Source organism: Tubulanus polymorphus, chromosome 4 (genome assembly GCF_964204645.1).
Source record: "Tubulanus polymorphus chromosome 4, tnTubPoly1.2, whole genome shotgun sequence".
In the NCBI taxonomy this organism is placed as follows: domain Eukaryota; kingdom Metazoa; phylum Nemertea; class Palaeonemertea; order Tubulaniformes; family Tubulanidae; genus Tubulanus; species Tubulanus polymorphus.
The window spans coordinates 2,401,656-2,425,343 of record NC_134028.1 but is presented as its reverse complement, the minus strand read 5'-3'; the positions used below and the strand labels follow the sequence as shown (position 1 = coordinate 2,425,343).

Below are 23,688 nucleotides of genomic sequence, written 5' to 3'. Positions count from 1 at the left end.
AGAGTCCCCGGGCCTTTTATCACCCAAAGTTAAATGGGTACCTGATAGATGACTCCTGAGCGCCCGGCAGCTGCTCGGATGTTATTTATCCCCAGGGAGAGATGTCTGAGAAATAGTTCGAGTCATAGGCTGGGGGTAGTAATACTAATTTGATGGAAAGTTCTGTTGAACAATGTAGCACAGGAAAAAGGGCGCAATAGAAATTAGATTACTATTACTATTACTACTATTCAATAATGGCGATTGAAGACAGATCTGTGTAGCTGATAAATCCTGTAGTAATTTGTTTATCGAGCTCTCATTGTATTCACTGATTCATCGCGTTCCACGTCGATCAAATAATTCGACAAAATGCGAAATTAAAAATCAATTTTTCTCTCTTTTTTTCTCCGGGTCTCAATCGTTTGTTGCAGCCACCGATCACGTAGACGAATCAGTCAAATTTTATTAATAAAAAAAAATTTTTTTTTGTTTTTTGAATCGTTACAACCAGTAATCGCGCCTGATCGGTAGGTCTCCCCAAGTGACTGAGAAATGGTTTGAGTCATAGGCTGGGGGTAATAATATTTAATGAGTCTTAACCCTAGGGTTAGCGTCTTAACGTATTCTATCATCACGTGACCGAGACGCCGCCCACATGTCAACAGCTGTAAGATGATGATAATCTTATCAGGAAAAAGACACCCACGCATTCATTAATCTATTCTCAGAGAGGCCGCCGCCTGTTATCACGACTAGTGTGAAACAAGACAAAACTTCGATTCTCTTCTCATTACATCTCAAACAGTAATCGTTTAATACGAGATGCCATCAGCAGTGACGACCGACGTCAGAACACGCCGAAATATAACACGTTAAGAACTTCTCGCGACCAATTAGTATCGCTCAGCCAGTCAGTCGTATTTGTGATCGTGCTGCGACAATTTCCGGCCAAGAAATCTAGACCCGAGACGAACGAGATCTTGTTTTTATATGTAACGAATGGCAAACGTTTTCATCATTTATAAAACCTTATAAGTTATTCTCCGACCGTCCGCAAAAAAGACATCTGTCTGTCGGATAGGCGTCTGTCAGACCGGAACACATGATGGTCATCAAACAACAACATTCCATCAGATTATTTCATGCTCAACATGACAAATGTTGTTATTAGCACATTTTACTTCCTAAACTTGTGTTCTATACACAGTTTATAGCAGCGATCACGGGATGATTTCGCCTGGATCACATCGGTACGGACAGATCAGACCCCAGTCAAATTTGACCCATGTCTGATCAAAGAGCGAGACAATGCTGTGGCAAGTATTCTCAGGCAATAATTTGAACCATGCTAAAATATGGCATGGGGCTGGTCTCCAACATTTTTTATCTGGCCTGTGTAAAGGGTTGGCCCCGGGCCTTATATGGCATTAGCCAAAAACACTTGCATGATCATGGCTTAGAGCCAATAGGATATGTATTATCTCTGCTCGCAACCAAGCCCTGGGTGAAACTAAAGAGTCTCAGTACATGCTGTTCCTCTCTCTCTCTCTGGCTGTCTGAACAACGACGACAGTAACGTGCTGTTCCTTTCTCTCTGGCTGTCTGAACAACGATGACAGTACCGTGCTGTTCCTCTCTCTCTCTCTCTCTCTCTCTCTCTCTCTCTCTCTCTCTCTCTCTCTCTCTGGCTGTCTGAACAACGACGACAGTAACGTGCTGTTCCTCTCTCTCTGGCTGTCTGAACAGTGACGACAGTAACGTGCTGTTCCTCTCTTTCTCTGGCTGTCTGAACAGCGACGATACTGTCGAGATGAATGATTAAACCATGATGGAATTCAATCCATGTATTTTTCTCATTTCCTTATTGAACCGGTTGGAATAATGATTCCAAACGACCGTAGTCGGCTATAATTGTATCATGAGGGGAATTAATTTCACGAGATTTGATTAAATGGAAGAATTTCATGCAAAACGTCGATCTAAATGTTGTGAGTAAAGTCACTAACTTCATTACGTAATAACCACTAATGTTAATAATGAATAGACGATTCATTCAGGACCCAGTCGCCCATTCAGGGCCCAGTCGCTCATTCAGGGGCCAGTCCCTCATTCAGGGCCCAGTCGCTCATTCAGGGGCCAGCCGCTCATTCAGGGCCCAGTCGCTCATTCAGGGCCCAGTCGCTCATTCAGGGCCCAGTCGCTCATTCAGGGGAGTCAAAATTAGTTTTAGATAACTATTGGATAAATGATGGCATAAAAATGGACTTTCACTCTCACTACAACCACCGGTTAACTCTATAATCATTGATGTATAAACTACAGCTCTACGCCCATTTGGCATTAGCACAGAGGAATGAGGCACCTATTATCTCGAGGAATGAGGTAGCTATCACCTCGAGGAATGAGGTACCAGTCACCTCGAGAAATGAGGCACCTGTTACCTCCAGGAATGAGGTACCAGTCACCTCGAGAAATGAGGCACCTGTTACCTCGAGGAATGAGGTACCAGTCACCTCGAGAAATGAGGCACCTGTTACCTCGAGGAATGAGGTACCAGTCACCTCGAGGAATGAGGCACCTGTTACCTCGAGGAATGAGGCATCTATCACTTCAAGTAGATATCCCATTGCAAGAAGTGCATAAAGAGGATTGAAATAAGACAACTACAAGGTTACAGGAAATCACTCTAAGTGCTTTGCATTTCGTTTTTTTCATACACTCAATGACTTTTTTTCACAAACATTACTTGGAAATATTCTATATCAGCAGCGAGAGTTTTATTACACAAAGATCAAGTCGTATATCCGGCAACAGCAACAGCTTCTGGTGAAAAACAATCGCGAAGTAGTCGTTGGTACGAGTATGATAATCTGTGATGTGTGAAGATTGCGGTCTGGTGATGAACGACGTTTCATGACATTGAACGATTACGGGAAATACGCAAACAGCCTTTTTACCCAAACTCAATTGATGGATGAATATAAACTAACTTAAAATCAACTGGATATGATAGAAGCCCGATCACACGGAGACGATTTGGTCCGGGAAAAATTGGCCCAAGCCTAATAAGAGAGTGCGTTACCACACAAACCACTCACTCGATACTTAAACAAAGCGAAATGAGTCACTTGCGGAACCAGTTGCAATTTACACGCAATTACTTGACCCGAGCTAGACTTTGGCTCAGGCCTGGTCCGGTGTTTTTTGGTCGGGCCAAATAGGCATTTGCCACCCACGTGAACAGCTGTTTCGGGCCACTAGGCTGGACTAAAAACATCGGACTAGGCCAGAGCCAAATCATTGCATGCGAATACTAACTGGATCAGGAATTCTTTAGTATCGAGCGAATGATTTTATACGCGAATGTTTACGGAATTTAACTCGAGGTCCGATCCGGACCAGTTTGACCAGGGCCGGATCATCTCCGCGTGATCACAGTGTCGATCGATGATAAAACAACAACAATATCGAGAGTCTGTTTCATGAGTCGTACCACACTACGATTCTATCAGAACAACCGCCTTTAATTACCACAGCGTTAATTAATCAACTTGTTGCTGCAGGCAACGTCGCCCGTAGATTCCGTGCGTGCGGTGAAAATTGTACCCAGCGGCGCGTCGACTGACAATGACTTAAAAGGCGTCATTTCACAGCGCGGTTAGTTTTACTAGAAAACACATGGAGCAAGAGAGAGAGAGAAAGGAAACCTGACAACAAAAGAGTGAAAAATCTGGATTCGTGCGCGACAAACTGGAAACAGTCACGTACTGAGAAATATGAAGGATTTATTTACTTACCATTAGAATATTGTGGTAGAATTTTCTCCATTTTCCCACTTCCTGCCCTCCCTTTACCTCCCTTTACCTCCCTCTACCTCTGTGTGCTTCATATCTCTGTTCCTCCCACTCTTAATCTTACTCATTTGTCAAACTCACTCTCCCTCTCATAGAAGATTATACCACTTTTTTCGAAATGACAACTGAAGAATGCTTTGGTCGAACACACGGTGAATCAGTATGGATTAATTCTGAACACAATACAAGACAAAACGACTTACATAATGAATAAACTAAATACACAACCATTAACAACATTATATTAGCATTAACTGTTATATTTACTTATCATGATAAGTAATAAATTGAGAAAGCAATGTTAAAGATCGAAGGCAAACGAGAGGATGAACTCTATCATTTCATTGCCGAAAATATTTTCATCAAAAAAACCTTTACTTATAAAAAACCTATGTGAATTAGAATCAATTGAAAACTCTATTTCTTCAACTCTCGTTTAAATTAGCCGAATTCGTGAATGAATGCTCGTAACTATTTTTCTTTTGCTCTTACGATCGTTTTTCTCGATGTTAATTTGTACATCACGGTTCGTAAAAGTGTTTTGATTTCTTTGAATTTGGCGGATGAACATTTGAAGATGAACAGGCAATATACGACCACACGCTACTGACTGGAGGCATTTCTCACTCTCACTGCAGTCTAAGAGATGTTTTGATGTCGTCCCGCGATTCCTTTGGGATAGAATTACGACGTAGTTCATCGCTGATCTATTTATCAATCAGACCGTCGCAATTTTTTATCCGTCCCCGACCGACGACGACGACGACGATGGTATCAGAAATAGTACTCGTAGAATACATAAGCACTTGTATCTGGTGTCGTGCGTGAATGATATCGTTGTGTAACCGTACAGTTAACCGAACTGAAAGGTGATACATCGAATCATTCGATACGACATTTCGGACCAGAGACGCTAATGTCAACTACTTCGAATTGAGAGGTTCATTTAGCGGGCATAATAGCCGCGATCACGCGAGCATTTTTGGCCCGACCAAAACTTTTGGACCAGGTAAGAGCCAAATTTTAGCGCGGGGTTATATCATAGCCACAATCACACGCAGCCAAATTTGACTCGGGGCCTGATCCATTACATGTATACCACCCGACCAAAACAAAATAATGCTTAAACTAAGCCGAGTGAACCGAGTATAAACATCTACAAGTTTAAGTAACAATTTCGAATAAAATTTACAATTAGAATCAGTAGACACGTGAAACAGGAATCTCTGTCAGGGGAACCTACGATTTCCAGTTACGCCAGTCATTATCCCCCGTGTCAGGATTTCAAAGGTTTCCATAGCAACTCTTTGTTTTCAAGTTACATTAATCCTGGATCGGCAGGAATGCGTTGTGATTGGTAGGAATCGCTGGGACTTGCGAGAATTTCAGCTGAAATTTCTCATTTCGTCGCCTTCCAGAGCAAGAACGGGTCGACAGAAAGGACGCTCCATTCGCAGTACGCAGATAATACATCACGACAAATTATAAATGGACACGTCAACTTTAGATCGATGTAGAATCAATTCTTGTATCTCTGACTTGAGATTGAGTCCCCGGTGAATCTACGACTACTGTGTTTGTATGTCTATACACTTAAATCGGAGTCTGACTTCAAAGAGTCAAACGGTTCGAAAGATAGAATCCGAAATGAATGAGAACATTACATAAATTTGATGAGAATTGATGTAGACAGTAATGCCGAGCAAAACTGATGATAAATTGATTTAATCAAACACCTAATTAAGAGTGACTTCATTTGACAAGAAGCCATTAGAAACAGCAATCAATGAAAGTGCAATATTCTGCATGGATCCCGAAAGATGAATTTCAATTTGATCATTTCAGCGCATCTTTTTGTCAAAGGCACGAAGAATAATTCAAATCTGTGTCTATGGCTACAGAACATTGCGCGCACAAACGAACAGCAATGCCCTAATGTTGAAGATCTATAGAATATTTCAAATGTTTCAAATATTTCATCAGCACATAGCGCAGAGTAGCGCGACGTTGTTATCGGGCTTCAAAAAGATTAAAGAACGATCTCCGGTCGAAAAAAACATATAGCACCTGAAATACAATACAGCGTTGAGAATCTCACATCTCAGGGAAGAAACGTGAACACAACGATCAAATTCCCAAGGGCTAAATATTGAAAATTGAGTGTCGTAACCTTTCCATATGCGACACCAGAACGCTTGGGTAGGTTTTCGATCATCCCATTTAGTACGCCTCAGTCAACCCGGGTCACCCTAGAGAAATTTAGGACTGGCCAAACGGATAAATGCTACAGTTCACTATATTCGTAATGACTGGTCACCAATTCCCACAATCCGGCTGCTTATTCGCCAATGACCGATGGCCCCGTACTAAAATATCAGCATCTATTATCTGATATCACGTAGCTGCATAATAGCGGAATCACCGAGGCCGGACAGGAAATCCTATAGATAACAATCACAACTGTCCAGAAGATCTGAACAGATACGCACAGATCGGTTGTTGCGGAGGCTGATATGAGACAGTTTGCTGATGCGACGGATGCTGATGGTGGTGTTACTGTTGTCAACGTACGCGCACTAGCAAGCGTAATTGGTAATAATCATTTCGCTACTGGTAACAGACTAAGAGACAGTCGGTAATCTGCTTGTAACCAGTGTTGCTAAATACACACGTGAACGCTACTAATCAGATGCAAATGGTGAAAAGAACCTCAGGAACACGACAACAACTACCTGCATTAGAGAGCTTAATGATACATTTAGCGCTATCATTATCACAACATTAAGACTGTTAAGTTTCGTGGCGGGGACACTATTGACGGTTGACTTGTCATATGGTAGGCCTAGTACACGAACATAACAACAACGGTGTCAAGTCAGAATTGGCCAGTACAAATATATGTAGATGAGGGAGGAGGGAGGGAGGGGTAGAAAGAGGGGAGAGAGGATGGGAGGTGCAGAGGGGAAGGAGAGGAAGGGAAGGAGAGAAAGAGTCTGACGACTGAAAGAACGGACGTCCTCGAGGTCGAAACAAATTGATGAGCAACGAAAGAGAATTGAGTGGGCGACCAGTAAGATGGTGAGCATTACGTCAGCGATGTGTATTAACTTTTCTCTGCGTATAAGAAACACCGAGTTAACACGCATGTACGCTGACAACGCTACCAGAAATACCCGCTACACTACAGAAATAACATTTTAATACTCCTAACATTAAAAGCTCTCTATTTTTGGCGCAATGGAAGTCACGATCTCTCGGATTTAGCGATAAAATTACTGAAAATGAGACAAAAAGCCACAACCTTGAATAGTAAATTTCTCCCACGCAGCCAATAGAGAAAGAAGATTTTTTGATATTAAAAATGTAACGCAATGAAATGGATGTTAAAAGGAATTGGGAACTGAGCGCTCATTCCGAGCAGGTTTTAGAATGTTGATTAAAATTTTACAGTGGGAGCCAAATGAACTCACATCATGGGTATAAACATTTATGTTTAAGAACATACAATTACTATACATGTTAGGCTCTATTGGTATTCATAGCTCAAACTTTGATGAAAAATTGATTAGGTAAATACAGATGAAGATTCTGAAGTATTCAATTTTCGGTGTTAATTTCATATTTCGATAGCAGCTGTCACATCGAACCATCACAAAACAGCAAATATTAGAGTCATATTCAATGAAACGGTTGAATGAAGTTATATAAATACAGGGTGTCCATCAATCAATACTTCCGATAAAGTGTGAGAGTGAATTAAATCTTTAGATGCGAATAATGATGAATGGTGAGTGTTACATAATAGTTTTATTAATAATTCAAAAGTCGAGCAATTGCAACCCACGCGGCAGATCCGTGGCAGGTCCGAGGATATCTCCTCTCTGTCGTATCAAACTGTTGATTTAAGGTGCGTAAATGGAGTCGAGTGTTTGTATATTTGTTACCTGTGTGCACAGGTTTAGCCACGGTCCATTACAACCGCAATAACTAATGCGAGACTTATCAAATAATTCAATCTCTGACATTAACCGACCTCCTCGACTACGAATTGAAAAATACAACTACAGAAACTGTAGCCGATAGCGACGAAATCTACATTTACAGTTCAACTCGCCGGTAAATGAATGAAATCAGGCCCTCGGCCCGAGCGAGATTAAATTCAATTGTTGAAGTCGCCGATCACAAGAAAGTCGTTAAAAGCAACTAATTATAATTTCACTTCATGGTAAATATCAATGCGCCTTGAGATTCATGATAAAAATATGAACAACAGCAACAGCAGCAGCAGCAGCAGCAACAGCAGCAGCAGCAGCAGCAGCATTGTTGATGAAACAGCTCCTTTTAACTGGTTTCATAAGAGGTTTTAGCTTTGAACTTATTCGAAAAAGTGGCTTTAGAAGTTAAATATATACGTTTACCGTATAGCTAAAGCCTAATGTAAGGGTTTTTGATAAAGCGAGGAAGAATGAAGTTTATAATTGAAACGATAAATATAAACGAGCCACTTTAGCTAATTGTCATTAAAGTTCGGCGGAAACTTTTTGATGATTTGTTTATGATATCGTGTGGCGGTGGATCCTCCAACCTCCCCTCCCCCCTGATGCTTAACAGAATCAAATAGATCAAAGAGAAACGTTAATGTATTATGTATAGGAAATGACGTGGCCGGAATAAACGTAGGTTGAGACCGGTGGTTCGGTGAGATGTCTGGTCAGTCGGCGACAACGCGCTCTTTTTTTTCATTCGTCCGTTTGATAAAACAATCGTTGACGGAACCGGATTACCGTGTCCGTCGATGAACGAACAACTAATGGTCGCCCGATGTTAACAGAATTTGTTCGTTTCGACGACCGATGGTCTTAAAAGCAAACGTGAGCTGAAAGTACGAAACCGGTTGACAAAGAGAATGAGGAATCTCGGGGAAATACGCGTAATCGGCGAACTGATAGCGTCTCATCCGCTTTCCTATGAAATCTATCAAAAACATATCAAAGCGGATCATCTTTTTCATTTTAAAGTTTCAGTTAACCATTGACGTCTGCGTTATGACGATATACAGAGAATCCCACATTGATATAAGTTAATAATCTATTGATTCGACGTTTCAAGTATAAACTTATAGTCATCTTCAGGAAAACTGAGTTAAACACAAAAACAACTTATTGTTAACCGAGTATTGCTGATGATGACTATTAGATTCTCTCAAAACACAGATGACTACAAGGTTATAGTGGAAATCAATGAATGATTAGCTAAAAGGACTCAATCTATCTCGATTTACAGGATTCTCTATACAATTTTCAGTTGAATACTGAATCGACGAGGGAATCAGTTGAGTCTACTGCGCTGAATATAAAAGAGCGCGCGAATGAAAATTAGTCATTTCAAAATGAATGAATTCAGCCTGAAATTTCATTCAACGACATGAACTGGAATCATAAATTCAGCGTCTGCCGAATGTAAATTGATAATGAATAATAACACCTTCATCAATGAACGTGCGGGAAATCTATCAAATATGAGCTTAAAGCCACGTTCACATCATCACTATTTAGTCCATTCTTGGCCGTACAGAGAATGGACTAATTTGAAACTGACCAAAATAATGCTAATAATTTATAAATATATATATATATATATATGATCTGTAATAGGTTGAGGTAATTATCTACATCAGAGACCTCCGAGGTCAAAACCTAAAGAAAAGTACATAACCGATAAAAACACCGGTGAGATAAAAAATATAAACCGCTATCTGAACGGATGTTATTATGAAACCTACGCCGAACTTGTTTGTCCGTATCACAATCCATTACGGCAAATGGGATAGATTTTCATTCATTATACGCCCATAAAAAACGTACGTATTCGATCGACGCACAACAGATCTACGCATTAATGAATTAATTTCTTATTTCGCGTGTGTGTGTATATATATATATATATATATACATATATATCGAACATGAATTTAGCATTAGTCGAATTGTCATTCATCGGTGACAAGACGTTGTTTATCATTAATTACCGAAGCTTTTTCCACGTCGGTTACGATCAAATATGACGCACGTAATTTCGCATAATGTTTCTGAAGCCGGGCGCACACTTTTACGATTTTCTACGGATCGTCGAGCTGACAATGGTCGACTGAGTTCAATGGTAAAACAGGGCGGTTTGGGGCTTAACCGACTGCGGGCTCAAAAATACAAGAATGGAAACGCGTTCGAATTTATCATCAACTTAAATACATTAGTAAAGAGAACATATATGAATACAAAAGGGCACTAAGGGATGTATATTGTATAAGAAATGTATTCTGATAATGCAACTAAATGCTTCTCTACTTAAGGAATTCCTCAGGTCTGGCACGACTTTCTTCGCCCCTATGATGCTCGTGCCATAAACAAGCATCATTTCCTATCTTTCACCACTTTCCAAAAACCTGGACTGCAAAGTTGTTAAGAGTTAACTAGCGGATGAATACTATAGTTAGTAACAACGAGCTTCTCAACTATCCACTGGTTTACTCTAACCGACTTTCAAACCACTGGCCCCAGCTGTAGGTTATCTGAAGTTGGAATACGTTTCTATTTCAATAAATGATGCAAGTAAAGTAGTCATCGATCGCTGATAGGTAGAATAGGTTTAAACTCGTTACCGAGATGGAGGTAGAGGTAGTTAACTAGTCCGGCGGGATTCATAACTCAGACACCGATCATCGACGAAATGTCGCATTTATATAATTAGATAACAAGTTGAGTGGCGAATTGCGTTGAATAAAACAAGACCTGTGGGTTATGAATAACTCAGGTCAATGATTATTCCAATCTCGGCGCAGACTGAAGCGATTATTCTCGACGGAACGTTCGTTCGTCGTCGTCGCGCTCCGTTCAGTAAAACGGGAAACTTACCTGAAGAATTGCCGCGTTCGAATAACATATAATCTCTGTTAGCTTTCTGTAGATAATGACCGAGTTGTAGGCCGGCGGGCCCGGCTCCTATCACGCAGTATTCCCAGTACCGAGACGGGCTGACGGTCGCCAGCAGCCATGATGAAATTAGTAGGAAGACTTGGAAAATATTGGACATAACGCTGAAAATAGAAACGAAGAAGAGCGTGGTTAATGAATTCATCGCAGTTCGTGACTTCGCACACTTATCTAAATCTAATTAGTTATCATCGCGTAGTCGGCTTTTTCATTATCGAAATACTTTCCCGAAAGAACATTATCTAAACAGCTATTTAAAAGCTTCAACCGCGACGCGTTCGCGACTAATTTCATTGAAATGACAGCTCAGTCAATATCTCAAAAAGCGGCTCGAGAGAGAAATTACGTTTCACGAAGTTCCCAACGTTAGATGATCTAATTTACATCGGAAACAATGTTTGTTTTGAGCTTGAACATTATCGATATTTCAATTTCGGCAGATTGAACAGATAGTGCTGGAATCATTCAATTTCCCATGTAACTTTAACAACCGTACAATAGTGACCGGGATTGATGGAGAGATTACTATACACAGTCCATATAGATCAGTCTTTCACGGATATAGGAGGAGTTTTCAAGGAATTCAAAGGAGAAAATTTCAAATTTCGAGGAATTGTCCGCATCAATATCCAAACAACAGTTGGGTACTGTTGATTTAGGTAAATTGAAGTAATCATTCCCCTTTAAACTACCTTAACTTTGTTTCTAATTTGGTAAATACCTTCTTGGGCTATAATAAAGATAAAATCCTAGTCTCAGCTGAACTGTAGCCTTCTTTCAATTGAGAAGGAGTTTTTACGAAATCAAGAAGTCGTTTGGACCCTGCTCTATATAGCATTGAGCAGCTAATGATTAAACAGTAAAGACGTAAGTCGCTGTTTTCAGTCGTGCTTCGTTAATCAACGTCAGTCGTTGCGGCATTGCGTCGTCGATCTATTAAATTGAATCGACAAATACTACTGATTGAATTCCGTTGACTCTTAACTTGCCTCGACAGCAAAACGAAGCCAACGGCTAGTTCTATACTTCAGTACTGAGAGAACAGGCAAATAGTTTATCTCCATTGAGGAATTAACCTCACAAATTACACTAACGATGCTGAACTTATTAACTTCAGTTCGTCCTGCAGGTTACAGAAATCGGACGATTCTATATAAAGCATTTGGAATCAAAATAACTTAAACTAAAAGATATCTATCAGAATGAGAAACTTGGAATCCATAACAACTTATCAAGCCTCGTTGCTCACTAATGCGCTATCTTTAGTTTGTTGCTAAATCGTATTCATAATGTATCTTCAACTCTAGAAAACATCTTAGTCGTTTGCTAAATTTGAAGATCGCCAGGAATGTCCACAAGTCCGTCATCGGACATCAAGGAGTCGACCAATCTCCTGAAGCTATTCTAACTATTAACCATTTTTAGTCACATAGTAAAGAATATGGAAAGAATGGGGATTGAATTAAAAAACTGTTGCGCCCACCACCTCACGCGCCAAACTCAAAATAACATAACTAACGAAATCAATGAATGATGAAACAATAGACAATCACCATGGTTATAATGAGAGTAGAATCGTGACTGATGCTGCACGATGATGGTGAGACGATGGTGCACGATGATGGCGAGATGGTGGTGCGTGGGAGTTCCTCTCATCACCGATTAATTCACAATTCATAATAACAGTAATTAATACACAACTCACGACACTAATATCAGAAAAACGTGTCGTTCCATTTATTATCATCATGTAGCTTTTTAAAACGGAGTTCGGATCATCTTTTTAAGACAATTCTAAGGTTAAACTACAACTTCAAACTATTTACATCGATCAAAATATGAAATGTGCGCTTGATATAGCCGTGATCATACATATAGCCGTGATCACATGTACAGCCATGGACGAATTTGTTCACAAAGTTGCCAAAGAATGCCTGTGCCTGTTTGACCCAATCAGAAGATAAATTGAGGAGTTGTGCACTAGGGGGCTACAGCATTCATAGTTTGCCAGGGACATCTGTGAAGAGAAGAAAATACAATTCCCTGATTTGCTGATAAGAGATTCCACCCTGTGACCACAACGCACGAGATACGAGACATCGGAACATTCTCAGAGCTACGTACGTTAATGCGACTTACTCGCTCCGTCGTCGAGACGACCGGATTAGCTCAGATTGACCATCGTCGACATGAATCGATGAATAACCGCACCGCTCGGCATCGCTCGAGTCAATGCTCGATGATGATGATGATATTTTTTATGATGACGACGACGAGGAGAGATAAGTTTGATCTCACAACATCTCGTCAACTCCTCGACTTCTAGATCTTAAGTTACCATGGTGACAAATATACGAATGTAAAGAAATCCATCGAATTGACCCGTCTCCCACCCGCCCGCGCCGACCAAATCGAATCGATTTTCTCGTATCAATCGAGCGAATAAAAATGACTTTTCAAATCGACCGGGGACCAATAACGTTAGTCTCGGGCCGACGCAAAACCAATTTCAAATTGACATTTCCCATCAATTTTCACCGATCTACAGCGGTCATTTTGAACGCATTGTGCCAATAATTCATCAACTATGTAATAAAAAAACTAAGCGTTATCCGAAGCATGCATGGGAACGAACCGATGTGAAATGAACAGCCAGCTATAGTCTCTCTTGTCTGTTGTATACCACGTAATATTATCAAAGTTAACATCGCGTTATAACACATTTTGTTATCAGATAAAGCTCTTTAAGGTTTTAGTCGCTAGCGTTTAAAACAGGCGATTTCGACAATATTACCGGCGATGACGGAAATATTTGCGTCATCGCCGCAGCCGCTATAACGCCTTATAACAAAAAAAAACCAGGAAAAGATTTATTTGCGGGAAGATCGAACGAAGTTATCAATGATGCCCAGAACGGGATAATCCTATATTGATGGTAGACATCAGGCGGACATTCGAAATCTATCAACCGCCTCTCACCATCGGACACTTAATATATATTTCCTACACGCTTTTTCATCATTGAACCTCATATCTATATACAATACTGATCAATGACAACTGCAGTACATATCAACGTTAAATCTCATAGTTATCGAGCTTCAAATGACAAATTAGCTGATCAAAAAATACAACGTCGTTTCGCTGAGCGTTTATTAAGACAAAGCAGCTATTAATAATTCTTTATTCATAGCGAAGACGAATGATTTAAAGGATAACTGACACTTTTTTAAAGATTTTCTACTTTTTACACTAAACGATATATTATAGTATACAATAAGGTGATTTCATAATTGATTTAAAGGAAAACGAAGCTGCTCATGAAGCTGGTACGTTTTAACTGTGAACCTATATCCTGAATTTGAAGTAGTTTATGTTATCGAGGTGAAAGACAACCATATCGAGGTCTATAGTTGATATAAAACCCATGCACCGGTGTCAACGTTTACAGAAGTTACCTGAAAATTAACGTTTGTTGTCATAACTGATTGTCATCAACGGCGTGTGAGAATTTTGCCAACAAATTTGTGGATAAAAATTACCATGGAAACGACGAGAATTGGTTCGATACGGAGGGTGAACGTTTGCTAGCACCGAACGACGATGACGACGTTATAGAGGGGACCAAACTGGTGCCGCATTAATGTCAAGCTTTTTAAAAGGAAATTTACAAGTGAAAGATTTCCACTAGCATTCAACGAAAGAACACTGATACATCTACGTGTTTAACTGAATTCATAGGTCGGTGAAAAATAGGCTGAATTTAGTTACATAACTTTTAAATGTTTTACTCTTCTGCGAATTGCAGAATTTAACCTTTAACAAACTTCTTCATGAACTAAAATGAAAATACCGGAGGCGTTGTGAAGGGTTTTAACTACATATAACTAGAACTTCAAATTGAAAAAAATCAAACACATCCTAGGTATACATTATACACACTATTCAGTAGGAAACTCAATGGGGCTGACAAAAATTCTAAAATTTCAATTAACATAATTCGAAACGATCAACAAAATTGGAACGATTTCTGGTAAGTTTTCACTTTTGCGTTTAATTGAATAGAAAAAAACATGTACGAGTCTCGTGCAACCTTCACGATCTTCTTACGCGAAGAAACCTCATCGAAAACGTCATTTCAAAAGATTAATTTTCTCCAGCCTTACGCACGCGAACAACTCAACTTTGAGAGAAAAACCTCGGAGAAACTATTCATTCAACGACTTCTGGAGAATCTTTTTTTGTAAAGGAAAATTTCACCTGCTGCGCCGAGTCCTGAAGACGGCGAAAGAATCAATTCAATTTGTTACCAGAATATTATATCGAATCTAGACGAAATAGGGTCATTAATTCAAAGAAGAAATTAACACAAAAAGTAGCCGTTTTTATGTAAATCATGTCCTATGTCATATACATTGTACAAGTCAATTTACCGGTTTACTTGTTTTGATCAACCTTGAGTGATTAGTGTCCCTGTCATTCTCTATATACAAGAACGCTTTGTTGAGACGAGACACGGTAATAAATAAATTCAAGCACAGACAAGCAAAATCCAATAATAATTATTATAAACATAGAGAAAAACTATAATCAAGTTTTTTTTTTCAAATTGATTTCAATATTTTCTACGACTAACCAAAAGTGCATTTAAGATGTTTCGGTGATTTTATTCTTCGTCATAAGTTCTGAAATGCGCTTATGTCCATTTAAGGAATTAGAAATATCGATAATTTTCAAAACTTTTTCGGCAAAAACTTTTCAAAATAATCTGTAAAATCATTTTCATCGAATAACTCCTTAAATGAAAAATTACATATAAGTTTGTCATTACTAAAAACAACCGTCAAAATATGATCGTTTTTGTCAAAGAAAGCAGCGCGCAACAGACTAGAACAGGGATAAGCAACCTACGCAGCATCAGCAACGTAGCTTACCCCTGATATAACGAGAAAACCAAATATGCTTACCGTGTGAAATAACTTGAATTCGAATCCCGGTTGACACGATTCCAGTTAAGGAGTTCTGCTTAAATGAATGAGCTTTACACAACTGCTAGTAGTAAGCAATGATAGGATTACAGTGAAATGCATGCCGCGTTTTGTATTAATGGCCAACACTCCCTGACAATGATTGGCCACGTTCCGCCAAGTTCAGTTGACAATCGCACTAGCGACATCTACTGGTTCAAATCGGAACTATTCGGCTTGCATAACCGCCCTCGACGCGGTTACATAAGCCGAGAAATTCTATAAATGAGCTCAGTATTGAAAAACGATGAATTATGTTCAAAAAATTGACATTTTCGATTGAAATTATTTCATTCAAAACTTTCTTTCGTTTGAAGTTTCATTTCGTAGCTGAATTCAAGTCGAGTCGCCCGCCTGCTCGCTGATACGAGATATCGCGAATAGATATAGATTTTCAGCCCTTCGACCCCGATTTATGATAACATCGATCAGTTTTCCTCGGAGAGGAATCACTGACACCCGGCGACAAGATTTATAACCGTAGATTTTGAACGATCCAGTCATCTATCAGCGCCCTGTTGAGCTCTCTGGCGTCAACGACATTATTAACGGAGATGACATCCAATTTTTCAATAAATCGCTGAACCGTTGATCATAAAAAACTATCGGGAAGCTGAATTTACGGATGCACAGAAAAATATTTTCAAAGCTCTATAACATCATTTATCTATATCAGACGACCGAGGATCATATTCATATATTTTACATATAGGTACGCTTAAACATTATTCGGATTTTCAATATAGGGTTATACATTAATTTGAATAATGTTTCACAGGTGTTTCAGAATCAGTTTCTATACGTTCAGAAATATTGCCAAGCGGCGCATTCGATGTAGAAAGTATCAATAATAATCGCGGTACGCTTTGTATCCGCTAAAGACTCCCATAATCGCCGTATAAAAATGAATGGAAAGAGATTTCTCTACGCAGAGCCACAGGTGTGGAAAATAACAACATCATAACAATCATCTAATAGAAACTATATATACACATATAACCACTCGTGGCAAATTTTCAGATTAGGATTTAAAAGAAGTAGAGACAGTTGACAATTTGCAGTAATATAAAAAGGCCTGCTCCGATCAAAATTTAAAATTCTTATAATTCCTTAAAATTCTCTTCACACGAGCGGAAATGAGCGAAGATGAACAGGAGACTCGGGTTCAAGTCATTTACTCGCAGCGGTAGTACTGATATATTATCATCATATCTATACGGCGATCGGCTGTACCAATCTGAGCTTCCGTGACCAAATTAACAACACCAAGATTAACAGTAATGGAACGTTTGTGCACTTGTCTCCGTATGAAACACGGGCTCAGTTTTCATCCGCAGGGACGTATAGAGTGACACAAACTGTGCCACCTACGTACCGATTCCGAACACATTGCCAATTGTTCCGAATGTCGTGTAGCTCGACGTGATAAATATAGAAACAGTTAATTTACTACCTGATCGGGCATAAGTGAGCAGAAAATTAGTATCGACCACCGGCTCAAAAATATTCACACCCCGATCACCAATAGTTCAATTATAGAAATAGATTTCAAACCACTCAACATTCAATTTGTAGAATGTGGCGATTAACTTTAAAAATCCAGTTGAAGTTTGAAATGTTCGCAAAAATTGAGATAAATATGAGATAAAAGACCTTATCAATTATTCTAGTATCTGTTAAGTCCCTGGTTGTATGTCCTTCAGATTGTAATATTATTATTCAGATGGTAAATTACATTTTCTCCAGGTGAATATGGATTCTCTCCTAGTCTGTACTTGTATGAAATAAACACTTTTATCATTATTCTTCATTAAACGTGATAGAAAAAATTCAGCTCCGTTGAAAATGATAAACAGAAATCTCGCGGTTGTCGCGATACTCACTGATATCGGTAAGGGCTGTAAATGGGCTACAACCACACGGTAAATATAGCCCTAACAACCGGCATAATCTCAGACTAAGTGGACGAACTGTTAACTAACCACCGACTGATATAACAGGAATCTAACTCCACTAATGGACAGTGCAGGAACCTAATGAGTAAAAGACTCTCACAAAAATCAACGGAACTCAAATTTATGATGGGAGAAGGTTTTGTCATGCGCGACGACACTACAGGATGTCTACGGATGGAGGCAGGAAATCATGCAGCAACTCCGCACTTTCACTTCTCAGTTATCGCAGAAAGTACAGGATATTGACTGTGTTTGCGCAGCAAAATGAAAGTCAATCCGTTACTTAGGGCTTTAATAATATCGACTGTATGAGCAAACGGCTGTCATTAGTTCGGTCATTCGTCGTATGACACGTCTGCAATTACATCTAAACACCGCAGAGAAAGGGAACACGATCCCGAATAGGATTCGAAGTCATTTAACAATTCAAAACACAAGTCGAGGGACCAAATATCAAAATAGACAACTACATGTTCACAACTTCAAATATTGACGTTATTCATTTTACATGCCGTTGGTGATCTGCCATCTTAATTGAGTGGCCAAGTCTCATCTGGACATCGATGTAACGACGACATAAATTTAATTCCGCCAATTTTCGCCACACGGACACAAGACAGCTGCAGCAGCTAGCGGCTAATCGAGGCTGTGAATATCATCTGACTAGTGATATTAGAACAAACTGTTCCTCGATCGAATAGCATTAGATATATGATATAATATAGTATAGTGTGTTAGCAATACTTTACTTACCACCAGTTTTAGAAAACAATGTTTAAACCGCATTTATGATACTGTGCATTACAGTACATGCATTTCTAGTTCTAAATGCACAACAGGATACAAACGGAAATCCCCTATAGTTTCTGTGAAACGTCATTCGCATTCCTAAACAAAACATCCGCATTAAGCCACTATCACTTTGCAGACCCAATTCAATCAGAGTACATTGAATTTAACTGAGTTTTCTATGTAAGAGAATTGATCCATAATGATCTCGATACGACGATAGTATCAGTCCTAGATATGAATATATGACCTCATTTATAGAGACTTCCTCTAGACGACACGTTCTCACGACTATCTATACGACTAGCGTGCTTTAAAATATGGGCCAATGTAAAGCATTAACGGCTAAAGTAAAAAATTCCATCAAATACAGAATCGTGAACAGGCAAGGCTTTCAGCAATGGTCTGATGAACTTTAAAGCCCCCCCCCCCCCCCCGGGATTTGTGTCTTTATTTTTTTATTTTGTTAAATAATAATGGACATTTGCCTAGTCGGATCACATGAATAGCATTTTTTCATCTAAAGCTACAATTTTAATCTAACCACTTTCATATCCAGTCATTGAATACCAGGGACCGAGTTTGTTTTATTTGGCACGCCTATCTAAGAACTATGATGACAACTATTTGTAGATTCTTCACTACACCACCAGATGTCAGCACATTATGAAGTAGACAGTTAAGAGTCCATTCGTCCACCATGTCTATTCAAAGAAAACTTGTGGCATGTCTATTAAATGTTTCAGAGGCCAAAAGATCCGACGTGATACAAGAAATTACTAAAGCGGCTTTATCTATCAATGGTAAGTACATATCAACCTATGTTTCGCTTGTCATACATAACGTATATACCACAAAATCCTACTCAAACAATGCGAAGTATACGTTTATATTTTCAGCTGGAGAGAAACCGATAAAATGCAGCGTGTTGAATATTTTCTCAGATATTGTTTATAACCGTTCTGTCATCACTATAGTTGCACCTCTAAGATACATAGGTAAGGCAGTCACCAAATAGGCAGCTTGTACCTCAGAATTCAATAGGCAAATTCTTTGAATTGTAATAGGTCACCTAGCATAACAACTAGCCAAGAGATCAGCTTTATATTACAAAGGAAGGAGGGATCTAGACTAAATCAAATATATTACTTAACATACAGTATGATTAAAATGCATTGAAAGAGTGAAGGAATAAAGGCTTTAAGTTTATGAAGTTAAGATCATGTAGTGCTCGCGTTTTATCCATATCAATTACAGTTATACGCTGACCAACTTAAAATTCAGAGGCAGATCCACGGGTAGACTTTGACAGGTGCACAAAGAGATGAAAAGGACAAGCCAAAACAAGGGTCTAGAAAATACAGTTAAATTTCAATGCATTTTAATACAATTTCAAGGCACTTGAGGGACATAAGCTAAATCTTGCACTGCCAACTGCTGCCTTATTAGTGGCGGGTGGGAAGAATTCCCTGAAAAATATTGCTATTCTAGTTTCAAAAGGGCACGGGAAAATAGCAACACGTGCACCTTGTCTGGATCCCTCTCCTGGAATTTCAAATGTTATATGATAGAAATGTACGTACGATATTGCAGCATCGAGTGTGAAAGCATGTTGTATACGAGCGTATGAACTGATTGATCTCTCCAATCACAGCGGGGGTCATCCACGACTCGGAGCTGTCGACCTCGTACCATTCCATCCTATATCAGAAAACGTGACATTAGAAGAGTGTGCAACTATCGCAAGAGGTGAGTTCTCGTCATTATCTGAATATTAAGCTTTCATGACAAAAAAATTTCCGTTCCAAATACAAAACTTCACGAGAACTTCTTTCCATGCCTTATTATTAATCAATTTTTCCTGTAAGACGATATGAAACATACGCAAAGGTGAAGGAATATAGAACTATTCACAATTATCAGAATTCAAATCAATACAACGTTTACATGTTTTACTTCAGAGTTGGCAACAGATTTGGCAACCTCGGTACCAGGTTCTGCTTCATTCCTATTTGGTTATGCGGATCGGCCCGAAAAACGTAGCTTGGTCCAAAGACGAAAGCAAGTTAACTGGTTTCAAGGAAAACACGGAATAGACTACAGTCAGCTGAAACGAGATATCGGACCCAGTCCCGGAGCTAGATATGGTCTGACGGGTAAGAGAAAATATACTACAATGATAACTATCAGGTTTTTTCAGGCCTAATAACTTATTTGAAGAGTTGACCCTAAAAAGAAACATTTACAAAAATATAGGTCTACAGCAATACTCTTTATTTTTCTAGGTATTGGAAGCTTTCCCTATGTAATGAACTGTAACGTAACAATCGATACGAAAGATCTAGAGTTCGGTAAACAAATTGCTCGAGCAATACGAGGTTCTAGTAATGGAGGTCTCCCTGGTGTGCAGTCTATGGCGTTCTCAAATAAAGGAGCCATTGAAATTGCCTGCAACGTCGAAAGTATTTATTCAGAAACTGGTCTGGCAATGAAAGACTTTATCTGTTCATTTGGGAAGTATTATCATGTGGCACCAGCGGCACTGGCGCGGAGGATTGCTGAACTGGCTTCAGAACGGGATGTGATAACTCGTGGTACAGCGATTGTAGGCTTCACGCCGGAAAGGGCTAAACAGCTCGCAGAAACCGCTCTCGATTCAAATATAGAGGATTACTGGAAATCACAAACAAGACCACTGATGTAGCATATCTAATGCTTTTGTTTTTGCTTCATCGATTAATAATTTCGAATGATAAATTGGGGCAGGTGATATTTTGCCGACGCAACATTATTCCTGGTAATGCTATTTTGCTGACAAATCATTCTGATTGGCTACTTTACGTCGCGCGAGCTCACTGAGGTACGACACTTTGAGTAATTTAAGGGAGGTGTGAGGAACAGAGTAAGCGAAAATAAGAGCGGATAAAGCAGTATTCGAACCGGGCCAGCATCTCCCAACTAAAACCACTTGTTGAAACTGTTCAAATCTTTTAACTACATATAGCACTAAATCTAATCCTAACCCTATCTCTACCTAGTTGTAAAATGGACCCTAACCCTCTAGACCCTCCCGAGGCCCCTATCGAAACCCATTCCTGAACCTAATAGGCCTAAAATAATTTCATTTTTTTTCAGTATAACTTATCTAGATGTTGGAAAATTTGCATTTACTAAAATAATGCTGCATCGGCGAAATATCCACATCCATAATAGATATCGAATTTGAGGTAATGTTCCAGCAAGATTTGATATCTTCTCCTATCTACTACGGTTTGTTCCATCCAGTGATTTCATGCCTGTGGTGAATCAAAGGGACTTGACTTGTCACATTAGTGCACGGATAACACCAGTAGGCCCTATCGCTGTGTATATAAATAGATGGTTACAGAACGTGTCGAAGGTGCCTGGTGGAGGACAAGCAGACGCGCATTCAGAATACACTAAGTTTTAGCTAGGCATGCTAGGAACGGCCGGCGAGAATTAATTAAGCCTAAGCGTCAAGGAAAGTTGTCACTCGTCTTTCGACAACATTGAGTCGATTGACCGCTTTTTCAATTTGTATTGTGGATGACTAATTCATTCGTACATTTATTAGTGGGCCAACTATCAGTCCCATCATTTCCAAGCAATATACCTGCGCAATAAAGTATTTCCACACTTTCTTAAGAAAAAGCGCCGGAGTTTGGATTTGAAATTTTTTGTTCGGCTCAACGACCTTGGTTGCTTGAATTGATTCTACCGGAATAATTAATTCACGGTTCCCGGATAGTTGGTGATCGTGAAAGAAAGGATTGTACTCAGCCCGTTGTGGCAGCACCATACGGTTCTGTATTGCATTGCAACCAAAACTGTTTAAAAATGTATGGAAAAATAAATAGCCAATAATGATTTTGGAATTACGTATTGATTGTTTTAGTGCAGTATTTTCAAAATTAGAGGATTTTTCACGGACGCAACGACTGATTTGGAGGCGAAGAAAAACTAGAATTCGAAGTCCCACGGTCGTTTGCCTACACTGGCATGCGAGTCTCTTGCGGGCTGTCGAATCACTGACATAAAGGGACCATCAACCACTCCAGAGGCGGATCTAGGGGGGTGAATAGGGTGGCTAGCCACCCCCTCAAATGCCTTCCAAAAATTTTTTATAAGGGGCTTTTTCGTGTAAATAGCCTATCTCTAAGAAGATGAAATAAGAATGTTAGCTGCCTAATCACAGTAGTGTTGTGACTTTACTATTATATACACCGTATGCTACGAGCAATCATCGAGATGATTGCTCCTAAGTTAATGTATCTCAGCCATTCCGCTAGGGCGCATATGTATCCGGTAAACGGTCATTTTCCCAATCAAAACTATTTGACTTTTTCCCAATCTGTGTCAAGAACCAGAACCATGACAAATTGTAAATTATGATGACAAATGTTTGAAAAATGACCTGCTACGCTTCCTAATCATCTCATTAAAACTATCAACACCTCATCCTGGCGCCACGGCTCGGATGTCATAATTTTCACTGAAAACATCGGCACAAATGGTGTCAAATTGCACCATTCACCATGAAATGTTTCAAAATATGAATAAACAAAAAGTGGGAAAGTTTTGCTTGCCTAATCATCCCGCAGGGCGTCAAAGGGACCATCAGTAGGTTGGCCGGTTGGAAAATAAATGGCCAGTACAGTCCGGCTATCATAACTTCGGACGTGGTCAATGTGGCCTGTGGTGCTCTAAACCGGCGGGTCACGCAATCATTCATTGGATTGTTTTTACATTGATTAAGATCTCAACCTTTACACCGTAAATCTTCAGAGTGGTGTTTGCATTTATTTGTAAATATCTATTACATATTTGATGTTCGCCAAAAGTACCGGTACATATCGGGCGCTGCTTCGATGGTAATCGCATTGAAAAATGATAAAACCATCGCAATTTAAACATCATTTTTCGTTATTCGCTATAATATAATAATATATATATAATATATATCTCATCTCGACGCGTTCACGATTCAATCTGTACATTACTCACTGTGATAAAACGTGACCTTTAGCTGTGGTTGTCATCTAATGATATGCGTTCGTGTCTTTATTCTTAT

The 23,688-nt window shown here is 39.4% G+C and overlaps 2 protein-coding genes across 6 annotated transcripts in view; one reads left to right on the top strand and one right to left on the bottom strand.

Annotated features, from left to right (window-relative positions):
• The window catches only part of LOC141903135 (FAD-dependent oxidoreductase domain-containing protein 2-like), a 46,549-nt gene that overhangs the window by 22,363 nt on the left and 498 nt on the right, over positions 1 to 23,688 (bottom strand). The window contains exons 1-2 of one of the 3 annotated variants that reach the window (XM_074791110.1): positions 18,561 to 18,655; positions 10,748 to 10,929 (exon numbers count right to left, since the gene is read on the bottom strand). In XM_074791110.1, the coding sequence (XP_074647211.1) occupies positions 10,748 to 10,925 (178 nt within the window). In that variant the 5' untranslated portion in view covers positions 10,926 to 10,929; positions 18,561 to 18,655. Of the gene's footprint in view, positions 1 to 10,747; positions 10,930 to 15,792; positions 15,913 to 18,560; positions 18,656 to 23,688 lie in introns of those variants that run through there. The other 2 variants (XM_074791109.1, XM_074791111.1) reach the window with 2 other exon arrangements.
• LOC141903634 (uncharacterized) lies at positions 19,288 to 22,485 on the top strand. Of its 3 annotated transcripts, XR_012619085.1 has the most exons (6): positions 19,288 to 19,399; positions 19,496 to 19,594; positions 20,190 to 20,345; positions 20,558 to 20,752; positions 20,882 to 21,456; positions 21,732 to 22,485. XR_012619085.1 is itself a non-coding variant. In XM_074791839.1 (5 exons), exons 1-5 carry the CDS (start codon positions 19,297 to 19,299, stop codon positions 21,298 to 21,300), a joined length of 972 nt encoding a protein of 323 aa, XP_074647940.1. In that variant the 5' UTR covers positions 19,288 to 19,296; the 3' UTR covers positions 21,301 to 22,485. The 3 variants fall into 3 exon arrangements, 2 of the variants coding, with proteins under 2 accessions (XP_074647940.1, XP_074647941.1); XM_074791839.1 differs by having other exon boundaries at positions 20,882 to 22,485; XM_074791840.1 differs by lacking the exon at positions 19,496 to 19,594 and having other exon boundaries at positions 19,294 to 19,399; positions 20,882 to 22,485.

Bases quoted from the DNA above. Each gene is read 5' to 3' on its own strand.
- LOC141903634 (XM_074791839.1), top strand. From the start codon at position 19,297: ATGTCTATTCAAAGAAAACTTGTGGCATGTCTATTAAATGTTTCAGAG. The intron at 19,595-20,189 runs GTAAGGCAGTCA...ACGATATTGCAG, and splicing joins TGCACCTCTAAGATACATAG to CATCGAGTGTGAAAGCATGT. The intron at 20,346-20,557 runs GTGAGTTCTCGT...GTTTTACTTCAG, and splicing joins GTGTGCAACTATCGCAAGAG to AGTTGGCAACAGATTTGGCA.